Here is a 19,637-nt window from a genome sequence, read left to right as displayed (position 1 = left end):
TCCATCCATCATATGAGGCACCCAAGAAAAGTAAAACCTCGTTCTACTCAGTGCTGCAAAATGTAAATGTAAATACAAAGCACTAAAACGCGTGAACCTCGTGGTATCTTTTACTAGAAAAAAAAAAATAAAAATACTATATCAGCCTAGTTATGATCTAGTTTAAAATGATTCTCTACCATTTGAATTAACTTTTTATATGAGAGCACCAAAATAAATGTATATTACAGATTTTTTTTTTTTTTGTTTCTTAATGTATTCTCAATGCATAAATTTTAATTTATATTTATAAGAATCAAAGATCAAATTTCTGATCAGACGTTTAAAAGACTCAAGGCGTTTATCACTTAGACCACACAAATTTGGTATAACCCATTGATTGTGAAATATCATTCAAAAGTTACATGCAATCATTCAAGATTTCTCAAAAGATTGATTTTGTCTACCACTAATTTCTTCTCACCACAGCATAGCTATGAACTACACGCATTCATGTTTGTGAACTATCCATAACAAAACTTTAAATTGCAGTCGCAGTTACTTCATAATTTTTAATACTATTGATAGTCACTGTTAAGTCATGTGTATGATGTAATCTCAACTGCTGTTGCATTAGCGCATATATTGCGTGTAAGTATACAAAGGGTAGGGACGTAGTATTGCGTGTCAGTATGGGATGGATATAAATAAAGGTGGGAAATAGAAAGATGCCAAATTTAAAAACTACCTGAAATTGATATGTGGGATGTTTGTAGCATGCGATATATGAACAATACATTTTGTTACATTCTTCTAGACAACAGACACATAAAAAAAATCAATCAAGAAGGGGCAACAGGAATCCTTTCATCAGAAAAAATGCTCCTCGTAAAGTGTAAAATAGATGAAGACATAGGTAACTCCTCAAGCTCATCGAAAAAATCAAATTCTTCTGATTTAGATGCTGACATATTCTTTAACTGTGCATAGCAGAGTGGCTCTTCCTCTAAGAGAAGATCTATTTTGTCAATATGGCTTTTTTCTATATTTAGTTTGAAAGGATCTTCTTGGTCTATAATGATGTCCTCTGAGCAGTGTGTTGTAGATTGTAAGTAATGAAAATTTTCTTCATTTGTAACTTGATCACTACTACTCACAGTGCTCTTATTACTGTTAATCTCCTCTTCTACCTGTTTTTGTTCTTGGTTTTCTTCCTTAGAAGTAACTGGGAGATCTTTGGTTGTTTCGGTTTTGGATTCTTTTGGTTGTTGAGCTAAATTTGTGGTGGAGGAGAGGGCAGTGGGATCTGGATGGTTATGTGTTGAAGTATAGGTGATGATGAGCAATGAAGCATCTGTGCTGCTTCTCTCTACTTGTTTTTTGGCTGAACAGCCCTTGCATGTGCTGCACCTATAATATCCCCTGTAGATTTGTACCAACATTAACCAAACTGCAATAGGAAGTGCCAACACAAACACCGGGACACAATACTAATATTGACAAGTCTCGACACCAATATTAATTTGAGAAAATGAAATTTTTGAATATAACCACATGTGTTGGTGTGGGAAACTGACACCGACACGACGCTTTCAATATGAAGAGTAGGGTGCTACTGTAGCATATTCAAATCTAGATAGAATTCAACTTCTGTAGCCTTAGAGTTGAGAACTTAATCCAAATTAGTTCTTAACTTACTTATCATACTCAATTAAACCCACTATTTTTTATCAAAACCATTTATTGATAGACCGTGTTATAAAAGAACTATTCTTTCATGTGGTTCTTATATAAAATGTCATATAAACTTGAGTTGGAAATGTTCTAATTATAAGAATGCTGTCTTACATGCAAGATCTTAGAACATCTCTAAGGCCAATTTCTATGAGTAATTGTCCTTATATCAAGACATGGCTTCAATTTAGCATATATATTAACTGTGTATTTGAAACAGTTTGTTTCGTATTTTTCTGACCCAGCTTGTATTAGTATTGTGTATAAGCTGAATGAATCAGTTTGTTTTGTATTTGATGAGTCACATTAAGAAACTTCTTTGGATTCCCTTGCCACTTGGACCACAGGTTGCGACTCTAGTTGGATAAATTAATATACCCCTACTGATTCTGTCAGAATATATTTCTATGAATAGTTGTAACTAAAAAGAGATATGAGGCAATAAATCGATCATTTTTGTTATTTTGTTCATAAAAAAAGAACAAATTATCACATCATAATATATGAAAGTTCATAAAAACAAGCATCATGACTGGCACTTCGGATTAAACGAGTGTCCGGTGTCCGACCGACACCGTCACTGACATACCAACACATCACATTTGTACGTGTTAGTGTCAATGTCATGCTCGGTGTCCATATATGTATGTGATTCAATTAATGAACATCATCATGATTATCATATCTAGTGGAATGAATGCACACCTTGGGTATGGAGAGCCTTTGATTGGTTTTTGTCCATATTTCCTCCAAGACCAAAAATCTGAAGGAAGTCCTTCATTCTTCACCTTGCTAACATTCTCTCCAATCCTCACAGTCACAACCGTTTTCTCAACCATTTTCCTGAGACATGCACAACATATATAAAACATGCAAGCTAGCTAGCAACATCACTACTTTACCAAAAACTAGAAAATTAAAAAACATGCTAATAACCAAACCAAATATCAAACTCTATGTTCTAAGCATAACTCACCGTTTCTTAGATACTTGAGATTCTGGTTTGAGCTCTAAAGATGTCTCTGACTCAAGTTTGGGGGAGGCATTACTGTCCATAGCTACCTTAAATTCAAATGATTTCTTGCAGCTGCAATTGTGATCTGAGATTTTTAGATTTAAGAGGAAAATAAGAAGTTAAATATAATATTTGATAGAGAAATTAATAGAGTAGCTAGGGAGGGAGAAGGAGAATGAATAGATAATGGCAAATTAAGTGAGCAAGTTGCTATGTCTCTCTTTTCTTTTCATTCATTTAATATAAAAGCAGTGAACAACTATGCACGTATCAATGCCACCAGCCCCCAGCAACCCCACCTTGCAAATTGCAATATAATAATAATACCATCAATCACATTTATACGTTATTATCGATCACTTCTTTAACTTATCTACTTATGCTTAATAAATTTTAATTTTGGATATTGTATTTTAAAAACTTCACCTATACATTATAAAAATAAGGTGGCTAATTGCTACTCAGTGCAATTTTTTTATACATACAACTCATCAAATTACATCACAATTTTATTTTATTTTAGAAGAATATCTTTTTACAATAAACTTAATGCATTTCATTTATAATAATAAATTTGATATAGGTTCAGATGTTGGAATAAATGCAGAAACTAATTTCCGACTGAGCCTGCCTAAACTATGGACAAATTCACTTAAGGTAAAATTAATTCAAAATTCAATTTACTTTAAAATAATAAAATATAAAAAATACGACATTAAACATTTTTTTTTTGACAAAACGACATTAAACAATTAGATGATTAGTATAATTTTTTTTATATGTTATGTATTATATTAATAAAGCTCAAGAACATCAAAGCATTTCTCATTATTTTTGTTGTGAGTTTCGTTTGATAATCACACCAATGAAAAACAAGGATGTGTGGAGCAAAGGTAGTGCTAATCAATGTGCAAAGTGTCTCCAAGCAACAACAACAAAAAAAACAGACCTAGTCTAGTGTAGAGCAACACCACAAGCATATACAAAGAACAAAGATAAGCAATGAAAGAAGGAACATACACACCAAAAGATTGTTGACCCAGTTCGGTTCAATATGACCTAACCTGGGGGAGAGAGCAGCTCTCCAATCCACTATGATGAAAGTGTTACAAAGAGTTACAAGAAAAAAGCTTGCAAGCTTACACAAGAATAAGACCTAATTTCTACCCATTTGTGTTTCCCACTCTCTCAATAATGAACTCTAAAGAGAAGACACAAAAGGAAGCTTTTGATCCTTCCAATTAGGGTTGGGAATAGGCTAGGCCGGCCTACGGCCTGGCCTGTTTTGGCCTAGCCTGGCTTGGATTGTTTAGTAGATAGGCCTAGACTTAGGCTTTTTAGAAAGCCTGTTTAGTTAAATAGGCCAAGCTTAAGCTTCAAAAAAAGACTGTTAAGCCTAATAGGCCGGCCTATTAATACTTATTTATTAAAAAATATTTTTTTATATTAAAATAATTGCATATATTAAAAATATAAACATCTTTTTCTCTATCTATTAGTCCCTTAATAGGCTTTTATGTAGGCTTTAATCTAGTTGAAATTTACTTGTAGTGAAATAGGCTTTTAAGTAGGCTTTAAGACATGTTTAACCTATTTAGTAGGCCAAATGAACTATTTGATGGCCTTAATGTGAAGTAGGCTTTCAGGCCAGTCCAGGCTTTTAAATAGGTCAGGCCAGGCCTAGAAAAACGGCTTATGATAGGCCATAGGCCAGGCTCAGGCTTGTGATTTATTTCGTAGGCCAGGCTCAGGCTTATCAAAGCCTGGCCTGGCCTGGCCTATTCCCACCCCTACTTCCAATGGTGAAATCTCACTATCCAAGGTGTTTACAATGTTTCCCAACCCAAGAGATCCTCACTACAAAGACACTCAACCCTAAAGTTACCTCCTTTATAATCCAAGTTTCTCTCTCTTCAAGCTCTTCACCAAAATCTACACAAGAACACTTATATAGCCGTCTTCAGCTGATAAAATCGTGCCACGTTTTCCAAATCGTGCCACGATTGATACGTACGACCCAAGGTACGACCAACCTTATCCTGAAAACTTAACCAACAAGTTTGAAAATTGTGCCACGATCTGACATCCTGCAAACCAGCTCACGACATTACAAAATCGTGTCACGATGCCAAAATCGTGTCACGATTTCTCTGTTCTTTTAAACCACAAATTTGAAGCCAAATTTCAACAATTTTATTATTTTAAAATATTTAGATAATGATGTGATTTGATGTATGTATAATAAAATTAGCACCAATAATGTATATTTGAAATCAAAAAGTAAATATATTTATGAAGAAAAAATTATATTTATAAAAATATGATTATCTCCTTATTTAAAAATAAAAATAAAAATATGAATATCCCTTAAAAATAAGAATATGAATATAAGTATCACAACCATAAATAATGAGATATTTTCGGTGATGGCTGCACAAAGGGTGGGCCAGGGCCATCATGTCACTATGTATAATGCCACACTGCCACGTGGACTATGTATCTTACATGAAAACAAAGAGAACATCGAAATCTTATTTTAAAGGAGAAGAGTGGGAACAATACATTGTCTCTCGATACATTTTAATACATAATTTTCAATATATATTTTTTAATTTGTTAAAATTTATATAGGATCCATCAAATTTATATATGACATATATGATTTGAAGAAACTCATATGGATCTTACAGAATCAAACAAAACATGTTAAAAAATATATGTCAAAAATATATGTTGTTAGCATTCTTTTTTATTGTTTGTTGTTTTTCTTCTTCCTAGCTAGCAAAGCAAATTTATCTCATATTACTATTATAGAGCTGCCTGGCTAATTCTAGCTTGTTTTTTAGTAAACTCAAAAACGAGTATCAACACAGCAAGAACTACAATCTATTTTTATTTTTTTTTATGGTTAATTTAATGGCTAAAATTCACCTTATAAAATGAATAAGTAAGGTGTTCGGAATTCGAACCCTCCTACATGTAATAATGCATTGTCCTAGGCTAAGCTCATGGGACAACAAGAACTACAATCTCTAATGACATGATTGAAGTACGATAAATCAGAACATAGTTTATTGAAGTTCTCAACAACCGCGCTCAAATATAACTTCCCTGTATGCTTTGAACAGTGCCTTATTGCTCCCAAAATTTATTTTTCTGCCGGACCTTATCTTTGATAAATTTGAACATTGGTTTCTTACTCTATTGATCATAAAAGGTAGTCTCAAATGCATTCTTTAATAGCAAAAAAATTTAACACATTTTTTTTCTTGATTGTAACAATAAAAATAAGTTTTACTAAATTTTATAGATATCCCAGAGATAATGGTTAATGAAATTATAAATAATTTTTTTTTTAAGAAATTAAAATGGGATATATTAACAATGACGATGAAAACTCCATAGTATAAGTTGTATCAAAGAGGCCATCCCAAAAGACAATCCGTCTTACAAAGTATTTACAAGATAATAAGGTCAGTCAAGACCCAAACACAATAAGGGGTCCAACCATCATCTCTGAGAACCGTGCACAAATGTGGTATTATTAGCTTTAAATCACCATAAAGAATGAAATTTAACTTGATCTAATAACTGTAAAATAGGAGTTTCTATGTTGTTGAATACGATGTTATTACGTTCACTCCAGATCAACCAAAGACTCAGAAGCCAAAGTAATTGTAGAAAAGATCGTAGAGCCTTTGAATGACCTGTATAATGAGTAAATTGAAAGAAATGCTCACTAATATTAAGATAATCTACACCAGACACTCCAATCCAAGACCTGATGTATTGCCATAACGACCCGAACATTTCGCAATGAAGAAACAGATGGGATGTAGAATCCTCAAAACCGCACCCTACCACACACCTAACCCCCTCGGCCTGGAGAATGCCTCGTCGAAGGTGATTTAATCTTGTCTTAAAAATATAAATTTTGACTTTTGATTAGGTAATATTATATCACTTTTTTTATTTGTTTGGTTGCTTAATCAATGTCTCTACAACACTGTTTAATATTCCCCTTTTAAGAAATATATTTATTCTTTAATACTTTTACAAAACAATCACAAGTTTGCACTATATTTATTATTGTACTTGGGTTGGACCCTAACGAGTATGACTCATAGACATAGAAAAAGACAACATGTGAGTAGGCATGGCAATGGGCGGGGTGAGTATGAGTTTTGCATTCCTCATCTCCATTCCCTACTCCAATATACTTACATGTTACCCTAACCATATCCAACGGAGATGAGAAATTGAATCGCATCCCCATCCTCAATGGATTCAGGTATTTCCGCCTCATCTCCGTCCCCGTAGTGAATCAATTTTTTTAAATAATTTTTTTTAAGCTTCAATGGTAATATTTTAATTCATTATCCAAGAATTTGCGCTCATTTTAACATTTCCTTACCGAATAATTTGGTTGTTTCGTTAACCATCGATGAAAGTTCTTATATCATAATAGTTATCAAACCAAATAACATGACATGATATGATATATTTGTCAACAAAAAAAAAAATGACATGATATCATTATCGACCCCTCAACAAAAACAAAAGCATGACCTTTCTACATTCGGGCAGGGTTTGTGTATGGGTTCGGGGTGGGTAAATATATCCTCATTAACCGTCCCGTACCCGTATTATGAAATCGGGGAAAACCCAAACCCATACCAAAACTCAGTCAAAACGGAAAAAAAATCCGTCAAATCGGAGTTCGTTTGAACGGGTATTCATGAACATGAGTTTTGTTGCCATGTCTACAAGTGAGGGAGTTGAGGTAGCGCGATATTGTGAAGTTCCCTTCGTTCGTGCCCTTCTGTTTGGCCCAACTGTTTGTTATGGAGCGATAGTCTCTGCAGTATGGTTTGGAGATATTGTTGTAATGTACCATTATGTATACTTGTAGCATTCCTTAAAAAAAAAAAAAAAAAAAAAGCATACTTGTAGCATTGTAACCGCTATTTAGTTGTTTTGTAGTCGTAAAAATAAACACATTTAACCAAATAACGTAAAAAAAACTAATCATGTTTCATTTTTGCGATGTGTTTCTTTATTCTTCTTTTCCTAGTTATTGTTCTACCATACCCTATTTATTTATTTACTTATGTCTCTTAATTATAATAAGTCCAGCCATTTGGCAAAGGAATTCTTCATGTTGAAATATTTTTGGGCACGGCTGCTTTAGTTAGACTGGAAAGAGGTTGTATTCTTGGGCTCTAAGCTTCTTAAAATGATTGAGCAATCTATATGCTTTTGACGACAAAGGAAAAAAGATGAGAAGAAAGAAAAAGAAAATGGACCTAAAAATAGAAAGAAAAATAAATAATCTACCATTCTACCCCAACAAAGGACTCTCCACCTTTGTTTTACACCAACTTCCCACCATTCAAAATGCTGGTAGTTAAAACTTCAAGAGACATGAGACAGCTACTGCTGCTGACACTCAATCTCCATCGTTAAGAGTTTCAGTCGTATGGTATATATACATATCCATGTAAGGTTAACAAATGATTATTTTCGTTAAGTTTCTTATAGTTGTAAATCAATCACCACTCTATTTTCATCTATATTGAAGTGCCTCCTCCTCTTCTTAAACTAGAAATGTATGAAATTATGGACTAACTTAAAGAGTATGTAAAATATTATTTTTATTTAAGTTTATTATTCATATTATGGGTGTGGGTGTTTGGATCGGTTTAAAAAAATATATCATTTGATTCAAAGATTAATAATAGCATGTAATTCGATTTGAATTGCTTCTTCATAAAGTATGTTCCAATTTTATGAAATTCAGTTTGGATTGAATTGATTCTTTTGGTTTTCAATCAAGACATAGTTATATATTGATATCATCTCAAATCAATTGAATAACATTAACATATATCAAATATAATATACTAAAAATTAATATTACAAAATATTTTAACAAACAACATTACATTTTAAACATATAAAATAGAAAAAATGATATTACATTAAGCTAATTTTTTTTTTGTCAGATAGTCTAGTGGTTAGAATTCACCTTATAAGATGAATAAATGGGGTGTCCGGGTTCGAACCCCGACCCCTACATATAATAATGCATAACCTAATGAATATTGTTCAAAAACAAAATAAAACTAACAAATATATAGGAAAACTAAAAACAGCTAAAAAGTTACTACATTTCAAACTGATAATAAAATAAATAAATATTAAAAATTACATATCCAGTTATGTTGAGCTTGATTTGATTTTAAAGTAAAAAACAATTCAAAATTTAATCCAAGCAATTTCACAAAAGACGATCCAATAGTATTCAGTAAATTTTGGTTTTCTACAGTTTTTTCTTTATGGATTTATAGTTTTTATTTAGATTAGTTTGGATATGAACACCCTACTTATAATTAATTATGGAATAACGATCCATCTTCTAATTATTCTATTTTGAAAAATATATCATATTATAGTATTCAAAACCCCAAAAGATGAACCGTGGATGTGGATAAATTGTTCCCATGATCTGCCAAATTTGCAGCCAAAACAGCAATAAGAAACTATATGTAAATATACCTTCCATTGTATTTGTACCAAACTAACGCGCAAAAGATAAAAATGAGAATTAACAAACTATATATATATATATAAAATTCAATTAGTATATAATTCGTGGACACACACACATATATTGGTAGCTTAAGATTCAAAGACCACGTCCTAAAAACAAAACCTTAACTAAGGGACGTGGCAACCACCTTCAAATACCTTTTTCCGGCAACTAGTTGTTAAGTCACATATATACAGAGAAACCTTCAACGTTGAAATTCAAGTTTCTTCTTAATAAATTCTATGTATACATACATGTTAATTTGTCACATAGAATAGAACCATATCAAGACAAATGGGTTTAGAACACAAAACCAAAAATCTCTTCCATTTGTTTGCATCTTCAATAACACCTAGAGAAATTTTTTACTTCTTCACACACACACTTCTAAGCCTCTTCCTACCCCTCTCATTTCTTCTTCTTGCTAAACTCTTAGAAATTCAATACTATCTTCAACGCATTAATTTTTGGCATCAAAAATATTATTACTCATCACCACAAAACTTTTCCTATATTTTAAAACTTGCCCTTCATATAAACCCTTTTATTCTCTACTTTCTAGTATTCATTATAAGCATATCTTCATTGATCCATGCCTTAACCAACAAAATTATAAATTTGAGTAATAATTCATTGACATCATCATGTTCAAGCAACATTGTTCGACCTCGTCTTTATATTGCATGGATTCTCCTTTGTGTTTTCCAAGTTTGTGTTGGTTTAGGAATTGAAGGAAGCATTTTGGTTGGTTTATATGACTCTGAATCGTCCAGTTTTGGTGTTGAAAGGAGTTTCTTGAGCAGAGTTGTTTTTTTATTGGGATTGCATGAAACAACAAGAGTTTGGTGTAGAATGGTTGTAAAGCCAGTGGTGGATGACACGGTTTTTGGGGGTGTAATTAGGAAAGAAAGATGGGTTGAGAAATTGGGTGTGGATATGTGTTTAGGAATTTTATGGTGGTGGAAATTGAGGGATGATGTTGAGAATTTGGTGGTTATGAGTGAGGCAAAGAAAGATCAATTGATGGATGTTGGAATTAATGATTTTGTTGGGTGGTGTTTGTATTATTTGACTGTAACAATTGGGATGGTAAAGGTTGTAAAGGGTCTTATGTGGATTTTGGCAATGATTTGTCCTTGTAGAAGGGAAATGGGGGTTTCTATGGTGGAACATAGTGAGAATGATGATAAAGTATAAATAATTTTTTTTATTTTTTATTTTGTAAATCTTGTATACTCTATGCAGAACTTCAAAAATCAATCTTTGGAGTAGGACTACAAGGGACATTAAAGCTCCAATGGTCTAATTGTATTTTTATTCTTTTCTTCTTATTTATTTTGTCCTTACTCTCCAATTTTTTCTTTCTCCTCTGTAGCCAGAGATATTTCTATTATCATATTGCATCTATAACTTCTCAAAATTATAATAAAGTTGGATTCAATACTATATTTACAAGTTTTATAAGGAAATCCTCTAAAAAAATAAGTTTTATATTTTTTTTAGTTAAAATATGGTTTTGGTCCCTGCAAATATGACTCGTTTTAGTCCCTGTAATTTTTTTTTATTGTTTTTGGTCCCTGTAAAATATTTTGTTTTTGAAAATAGTCCCTCCAGCGACTATTTTCAAAAGTAAAATATTTTGCAAGGACCTTTTTAAAAATCTAACGATTTTGCGGGGACTATTTTTCTAATAAATGGGTTCAGTCATCATGTGCCACGTGTCCAAATCATCACAAAAGTGGGGTTAAGAACCAAAACCAAAACGAGACATATTTGCAGGGACCAAAAACAACAAAAAAAATTACAGGGACTAAAATCAAAACGAGGCATATTTGCAGGGATCAAAACCATATTTTAACATATTTTTTTATAAGACATGAAAAATATAAGACATCAAGGAAAATCATAGACATCCTCAACTAAGAATTAAGTTGGTTAATTTAAGTCAGTTTTATACGGAAATATTTGTATTAAACGATTTACAATACATACACCCAGTCAAAAAAAATTACAACACATACACAAAGTATATGATTTAATTTAAGGGACTTTAGTGGGAGGGGGGGATAGGAGCAAAAGAGAGAGAAATCCTCATCTTTTTTTAAAAGAGTGAAGTTGCATAGAATGATAAATAATGACTTTTAATTAAAAAAATAATTTTAAAATTATTATAAAAACATATGTCGAGTTTGAAGAATTTATCTAAGTCCTTTAAAATCTTGTAAAATCTATCACCAATACAATTTTAAAAATCCTCCAAATTAGTGAGATTTTATATTATGAAAGAAAAAAAAAATCAAAACCCTCTCCTCTCACATTCATCTACTCCTTCCACTTTCTTATCCTATTTCAAATTCTCGTCATTATCATATATTTTTATGCACACTATAAAATATGACATAACTTAAGAGACTTTGAACTTTAGTCTCATTCTATTATATTGAGATATATATTAAATTTTTTTTAATCTCAATATGCATCATAATTGGATGCTTAAGTCACTTTTGTTGAAATATGCACAATAACTTTAAAGACTTTGAACTTTAGTCTCATTCTATTATATTGAGATATATATTAAAATTCTTTTAATCTCAATATGCATCATAATTGGATGCTTAAGTCACTTTTGTTGAAATATGCACAATAACTTTAAAGACTTTGAACTTTAGTCTCATTCTATTATATTGAGATATATATTAAAATTCTTTTAATCTCAATATGTATCATAATTGGATGCTTAAGTCAGTTTTGTTGAAACATGCACAATAACATCTTAGCATGCAAATATATATTGTGCTTTTATTTTACCAACATTCCGCATTTTATGAGATCATAAATAATAAGTACAACGTATCATATCAATACTCTTATCGAGTATGATATTGTGTTCATGAAGTACTTATAAACTGTTATAATCATAAATGTTTGTTCATTATTGACATTCTAGTGGCCACATTAATCCACATCTTTTTTCTTTAAACTAAGTGTCTATGTTAATCCAATTTGGAGATTCTTGAGTTTCCTATTTATTTATGGATGTTCATAGTCATACTTTTGCTAAAACTTGGATTAATTGAACGTAGTATAACATTTATCGATTTTAACTAAATGTAATTACACTAGATATAGACTATCCTTATAAGTAATTACTATTTTTTTTATACCTTTGTGGATATATGACTTTTATAAAATAAAAAATTCATTGGCAGAACCACAAACCACATACTTATATAGTTTTGTAACTCATAATGATTTGATTAAGTCTATAATATTTTGAGTTAGTGGGAGTTTATGATAGCATTTTAAATGCTTGAACCATTATTGGATTACATATTCTTGATTATATAATGTTAATCCATATTCATTATCCTTATCCTTGTGTAAAATTTAAGTATTTAACATGTAAGATTTTGTTTTCCCTATCGGATTTAATTTATGCATTCTTAAAACTTGTGTTTCTTATACTGTTATAATAACAAGTGCTTTTATAAATAGTTGATACTTTAATAATTGATTAAGGTTATCCAAGTGGGAGAACCGGTGGATTTTATGGATTAATCTTAGTCAATAATTGATATTTATTAATGGACTGTAATTATAATATTGTAGTAAATAAAATGATATTTATTAATGAGTTGTAATTAGAAACGGACCGTGATGGAGGTCCCTCTTCCTACGGATGCTTATATATACTGACTATTTCATAGGCTAGATAACGGCTTCAACACACTCTCATTCTAACGGGTATCAAGGAGAGAAGAATCTCTCAACCTTACTCTATTCTCCAACGACATCACTCGATTACTATCCATGATCAAGGTACATGTTTACTTTAGTGTAAATTTGATAATATGTTATAATTTTGTATCTATGATTTTAAGCTATCTCTATTAGTAAATAAGCATCTAATACACTAATTATGTAAATACATGAAACTTTCTCGCCCAACACTATACTATTAGATTTGGTGGATGAATATAAACGGTGGGTGGTTGAATCTATAGCTCTTAACTCTTAAGTCATATATGACTTAATACATTGAACTTATGTTTGCAGAATAATACATACATATACGCATTATGAGAAGAAAATTGCAGGGGTGTTGAACTTCCCTGTTTTCCTAGAAACAGTAAATCCGTTTTCTCTATGATATGATATCTGGGACACACAAATAATACTCAAGGTGTCACTTCATGGCTTGTTTGGATTTTAATCATTCTTTCCATAACGACAAATTTAAAAATAATTAAAATATTAATCTGGTCTGCTAGCGTGTTTACATAATTAAAATATTAGGCCTTTTATAATTGCTGGCTAACGACTGCAATGAAAAAAACAATGACAAAATCACCATCCATCAGCATTACGTATTCCTTATAAATTTCATTTTATTATAAGTTTTCCACCTTGATCAGTAAGTACTTGTACTCTCCTTCATATTTTTCTAGATAACACATTGTCTTCTACTTGCATTAAAATCACTGAAACCTTTCTTCATTTCTCTTGTAATCCGTCATGGAAATTGACCATTTTTCTTCCACTCATGACTTTGTAGAAGAAGTTGTGTTCCAAGACAAACAACATAGTTTTTCTGGAATAATTAGCAATCCTCTTCCAAAGGAGAATGATCAACTACCCAACATGTTCAACAACAACCAAAATCATCATCATCATCAACAACAACAAGAATTCGAAGTTTGTAATTTCATGTCATTATTAGAAGATATCAATATCAACTTAGAAACTGATCAACAAAAGAATCTTCACCACAAAGTTCCAATTCCAAAACCTTTAGAAAACAATATTCAGAAGATGCCACAATATCTATCATCCTTGGAGATTCTGAGAAATCATGGAAGCAGATTCAACAGGAATAACACAATCAATACTAAAGCTTCTTCAAATTTGGAACAACATCAAAAGATGTCAACAGAAGGAATAATAAGAGTAGCTGGAGCAAGGTATACTCAATATTCTTCTTCTCATTGGAGTGATAATTTTTGCATCCAAACACACCCTTATGGATTTGACCTTAATGGTTTATCTGAGGAAGAAAATAGAGACATTGAACTAGCACAGTTTCTCTATGTAGCAGCTGAAAGAGTAAGTTTGCAACAATATGAACGTGCAAAAAAATTACTTTTATATTGTCAATGGAATTCTTCTATCACAGGAAATTGTGTTCAAAGAATTGTCTTTCATTTTGCACAAGCACTTCAAGAGAGAATAGTGAAAGAAACTGGAAGAGTGGTTAAAGGGTCAGATAAAAATGAAGAAAGTGAGTTAATTGAGAAGATGGGTTCAAAAAAAGCACTTATGTGTCATCAAAAACTTCCTTTTAATCAAGTTATGCAATTTACTGGAATACAAGCTATAGTTGAACATGTTAAGTTTGAGACTAAAATTCATCTAATAGATTTTGATATAAAAAGTGGGGTCCAGTGCATAGCTTTGATGCAAGCACTTTCTGAGAGACAGGATTGCATAGTTGAAATTTTTAAGCTAAGTGCTATTGGACTTAATACATGCAAGAACAAAATTGAAGAAACTGGCAAAAATTTAGCTAGTTTTGCTGAATCATTGAACTTGCCCTTTTTATATAAACCTGTTTTAGTAGAAGATATGTTGGAAATCAAAGAGGATGATTTTGAAATTGAAAAGGATGAAGCTGTTGCTGTTTATTCTCCATATTTTCTAAGGACTTTAATATCAAAGCAAGATTGTATGGAAAATTTGATGAGGGTTTTGAGAGATATCAAACCATGTATAATGATAGTACTTGAAACTGAAGCAAGTCTTAATTCGCAGTCTTTTGTGAACCGATTCGTTGAAGCGTTGTTCTTCTACTCGGCTTTTTTCGATATGGCTGAAACATGTATGAGCGAGGAGGATGAGTGTAGAATGATAACAGAAGGAATACTATCTGTAGGGTTAAGAAATATTGTTGCGTCAGAAGGTAGAGAAAGGACTGTTAGAAATGTGAAAATTGATGTTTGGAGAAGATTCTTTGCAAGGTATAGAATGGTGGAAACTAGGTTTAGTGAGGCATGTGTTTACCAAGCTGAATTGGTGAGTAAAGAGTTTGATGATGGGAAATTTTGCGATGTGGAAAAGAATGGGAAGTGTTTGATATTGGGATGGAAGGGGACTCCAATGTATTCAATCTCAGCTTGGAGGTTTCTTTGATGGTGATCTTCAATTTTGATTTCTTTGTGAAATATAATGCCAAGTTTAAATTTCTTCTAATTCCTCATTTGTTGGCTTGTTTGAATCTATTTTTGTTTTGTTTGAAACAGTTTATATTTGCTCTGTACTCTACATGCATTTAGTGTTTTGATTTGCTGCAGGTTGGTTAATAGATGAATTTAAATAATGTCTTGGCTTATTTTATTTTTTTTGTGATTTTTCATGACTTTCTAGGAGGTCACCCATCCTAATACAACTCTCGCCCAAACATGTTTAACTGCGAAATTCTGATGGGATCTGGTACATTAGTGCTGGTATGATCGCACCGTCTTAACTTATTGTAGTATGATAGCTAAGTTGGTTGTTTATGAAGTATGCTAAAAACTTATCCATCACCCTCATTGTCAGGCTCAAACAACATGATTCAATGCCATGATTTAGTTAATTAGTTGGGCTAAATTTGTAAACGAACTGAATCATATATACTTGTATTCGGGGATTTCAAGGTTAGTTTGGTCTAGTGAAGAGATTAATCTTTGTAATATAACGAGTCTTTTTTGTTTTGTTAATATTGATAAGAAGTTTTTACCATGGCTTAAAAATGTCTAATCTTTGTCGGGAGTACGTAAGGTGAGTTCTCCTCTTCCAACCAAATATTTTCAATAATGTAACGACTTATAATTTGATTCTTCGCTTCTAGAGATGCTCATGTTACCGATAAATTCTCCAAGGATGTTGTCTCTATTAGGATGAGACATGGATCTTCACGAAAACAATTATTGTTTTAGGGTTTTATATCTATCAACTAAAGCAAAATACAAGTTCTTTCCCACTGTTCGCGTGTCATTTGTTACGATATTAAAATAGAGATTATATTACGAATAATGGATTGGTCTTAAGAAACTTGTGCCCCTTAAGCATGTGGTCAACGGTTCGACTCTTAACTCTAGGTATGAAAAAAATTGGTTTTTACCCAACATGTTCTCTGACAGAGATTAATCACGGCTAAGCAGCGGTGGAAACTTCTTACCTATATATCATAGTAGTAACAAAAAAAATACATTATATTGTTAAAATGTTTAAATATATTTTTTTCCCCTCAAAATAAATTTCCCCCTAAAAAATTTATTATAACATATCATCAAAGTTTTAATGAATCTTTTCAAGCATAATGTTTTTTGTACAATTGCAAGTAAAATAATAGTACATGTATACTCTCTTTTATCTGTTAAAAAAAACTGTTATTTTTAGGGTTAATTGATCATATTGTCCATGTAATATACGTAAAGTTCAAAAAATATCCATCTAATAAAAAGATAAAGATTATTTCATTGTAATTTAAGATTTTTTTTTCCTCCAGCGGTCTAGTCACACAAGAGACGTTACATAATTGATCATATTGCCCCCATGACTGGTGATTTTGAACGTTTTTATTGAAAAATTAAACTAAATCGAGGTGTCTTAGGAATGCTATGAAACTTTTCAAATCATTTCTATGTATTATTGTATAGATCGTCTCTGCAAAAAAAAAAAAAAAAAAAAGAGCTTAAAATTCAATTTATAGATTGAGGTTTTCATTGTTTTGAAATTTGACGCTTTAAAAATTTATAATTAATCAATTCCTTATTGAAAAATTCTAATTTTATTTGGGAGGCCTTATTTTAACATCTTAAATATGCCTCCAAATAATTATGAAAAAATTCAATTTATAGACCATTTTTATGAACTTTATGTCTATAAGGGAAAAGGGTCCCAAATTTTTCTTTATTTCAGTCCCTCAATTAATATTAGCTAAAAAAAATATTGTGAGGAAAACTTTTGGAGACAATTTTCTTTGCCATGTCATCAACAAATACATGTGACAGCAGCCATGTGGCAACATCCCCTACCACATCAACATCTTATGTCCGATTGGGCTGCTAGAGGACAAAAATAGGAATGATTTCAAACTACAAGAATAGAATCTTTGTTTTTTTTTTTATTACATGGATATTTTTGGTACTTCTTGTCAAGGAAGTTTGTGAAAAGCAACTTATGAGAATACAATTTTTGCTAGCGAAAACTTATAAATTAACATTAAAGTTTATTTATTTGCATAAGTTATTTTTCATAAGTTCGAAAATAAGTAAATTCAAACGGCTCTTCAAAAAAAAAAAAGTAAATTCAAACTGGTCCTTTAAAACAACCGATTAGTGATCACTATTTCAGTCACATAACATAATAGTGGGTCATGTTGTTGTGCCTATAGCCATACCATGGATTGAGAAGGTCCGCCCGTGTATGATTCCAAGCTTGCAAGTAAGCTGATTAAATAGGTTTTTTTTGATAAATTCTTTGTTAACACATCTATAAGTTGATACCAAAAAGGAATGTAAGTTGTATTTATTAACCCACTATTTAGATTCTCTTTAATTGTATCGATCTATCTTAATCTATTTTTTTTTTCTATCATGCTGAACAAGATTGTGAGCAATATTGATGGCAGATTTATTGTTAGAAAAATGCTTTATAGGACCTTCCCATTTTATCTACAAAACTTCTACCAAAATTTTCATCTACAATAGCTCACAAATTTCTCGTGTTGAAGCTCTAAATTTTATCTCAATGCTTGATCTAGCTACTGCACTTTGTTTCTTACTCCTTCAAGCAACAAGGTTTCCACAAAGGAAAACATAATAGCTTGATGTAGATCTTCTATCATTCATTAAACTGGCATAATTATAATCAGTATACGTATCTGTAGTTAGGTTTCTGCCTTTTTTGAAACAAGAGTCCTCTTCTTGTAATGGCTTTGAAATATTGTAGAACATGGTCTATCGTGCAAATGTCTCACCATCGAATCATGCATGAATTGGCTCACTACACACCAATTGTGTAAAGCCAAGTAAATCAATTTACCCAATAATATATGACATCGGAAATTTACAACCTTGGCATTGTCCTTCTCATAACTTATTTTGTGATTTTGCTCAATTGGTACACCTCGGAAGTTTGCATCCAAGTTTACCTCTATTTCCTACAAAAGATCAAATACATACTTTCTCTTAGAGGTAAAAATTTATTGCGAGTAAGCAACCTCACTCAAGAAATACTTGTCTAAGGTCCTACATATCTCAGACTTGATTGATAATTTTTCATTGAGTAGTTGCCTCTCAATCAATCAAATCAACTCATGTAACAATAATGTCATTAATATAAACAAAAAATACAACCAATTATCTTCCTTGTGACTCCTTGAACTTTCTTATAGCCTAAGCACACCATCTCCTTTGTGAATCTTCCAATATATAAGGGGACTGATTTAGTAGTCTATGCAAAAAGATCTTCCTCAATTGGGTTTAACTATGGATGACAAAACGAAACCACTTGAAAAAATGGAACTTGGAAGATTGTTGAGTTGGCACCCTCGACCGTTATAAGGCCATACTAGTGGCAAAAGGATATAATTAGACATGTGACGTCAATTATGAAGAGACATTTGCTCTAATAGCAAAGGTGAATATTATTTCATATCTTACTATCTCTTACAGCTCTAGATGGGAATTGCACTAGTTTGATCTCAAAAATGTATGCTTGCATTGAGACTTCGAGGAGGAGGTTCGTCTAAAAAATAAATATGATTAAGTATAAATCATTGTAAATGTTTGACCTTAATCATGGTTATTTATAAAGTTATACATATAATTGATTTTGATCATTAGCAAAATCCACACGCCATTTTTTGACAGAAAACATTTTTCACCATAATTTGTAGATATGGTGAAACGAAGTACAAATGATACTTTTTTCACCATAATTCCAATGATCATTAGCAAAATCCACACGCCGTTTTTATTACTATAAGTTATACATTTTATCTACAAATTATTTTCTTATGTTATTATTAATAATTTGTTAATGAATTTATAGTATTTCCATATTTTATTACAACTGTTTGTGGAAAAGTTAGTATTTTTTTTAAAAAATTAAAATATTTGACCAAGAAAGTTTTAATAGCAAAGAATTTTCAAAAACGAATTCAATTATGTTGATTAAAAATAGGTATTTTAGGTAATTATTTTATGATAAAATAAATCATGACTAAAATTAATTTAATATAAAATAATTACTTAATATACATTTTTTCTAAAG

The 19,637-nt window shown here is 31.3% G+C and overlaps 3 protein-coding genes across 3 annotated transcripts; 2 read left to right on the top strand and 1 right to left on the bottom strand.

Annotated features, from left to right (window-relative positions):
- Window positions 1–708: 708 nt before the first annotated feature.
- Window positions 709–3,028, bottom strand: LOC11435288 (probable WRKY transcription factor 35). Its single transcript, XM_003625929.4, has 3 exons — window positions 2,690–3,028; window positions 2,419–2,556; window positions 709–1,401 (listed from the first exon to the last, which is right to left on the bottom strand). Exons 1-3 carry the CDS (start codon window positions 2,767–2,769, stop codon window positions 822–824), a joined length of 798 nt encoding a protein of 265 aa, XP_003625977.1. The 5' UTR covers window positions 2,770–3,028; the 3' UTR covers window positions 709–821.
- A 6,379-nt stretch (window positions 3,029–9,407) lies between these two features.
- On the top strand, window positions 9,408–10,674 carry LOC11426619 (uncharacterized). Its single transcript, XM_024769827.2, has one exon. The coding sequence runs from the start codon at window positions 9,615–9,617 to the stop codon at window positions 10,515–10,517; it is 903 nt and encodes a 300-aa protein (XP_024625595.1). The 5' UTR covers window positions 9,408–9,614; the 3' UTR covers window positions 10,518–10,674.
- Window positions 10,675–13,835: 3,161 nt separating this feature from the next.
- Window positions 13,836–15,506, top strand: LOC11430019 (DELLA protein RGL1). Its single transcript, XM_003625927.3, has one exon. It carries the CDS (start codon window positions 13,836–13,838, stop codon window positions 15,504–15,506), a length of 1,671 nt encoding a protein of 556 aa, XP_003625975.2.
- The last annotated feature ends 4,131 nt before the right edge of the window (window positions 15,507–19,637 follow it).

Source organism: Medicago truncatula, chromosome 7 (assembly GCF_003473485.1).
Source record: "Medicago truncatula cultivar Jemalong A17 chromosome 7, MtrunA17r5.0-ANR, whole genome shotgun sequence".
Lineage (NCBI taxonomy): Eukaryota > Viridiplantae > Streptophyta > Magnoliopsida > Fabales > Fabaceae > Medicago > Medicago truncatula.
This window is presented reverse-complemented; position numbering and strand designations above follow the sequence as displayed.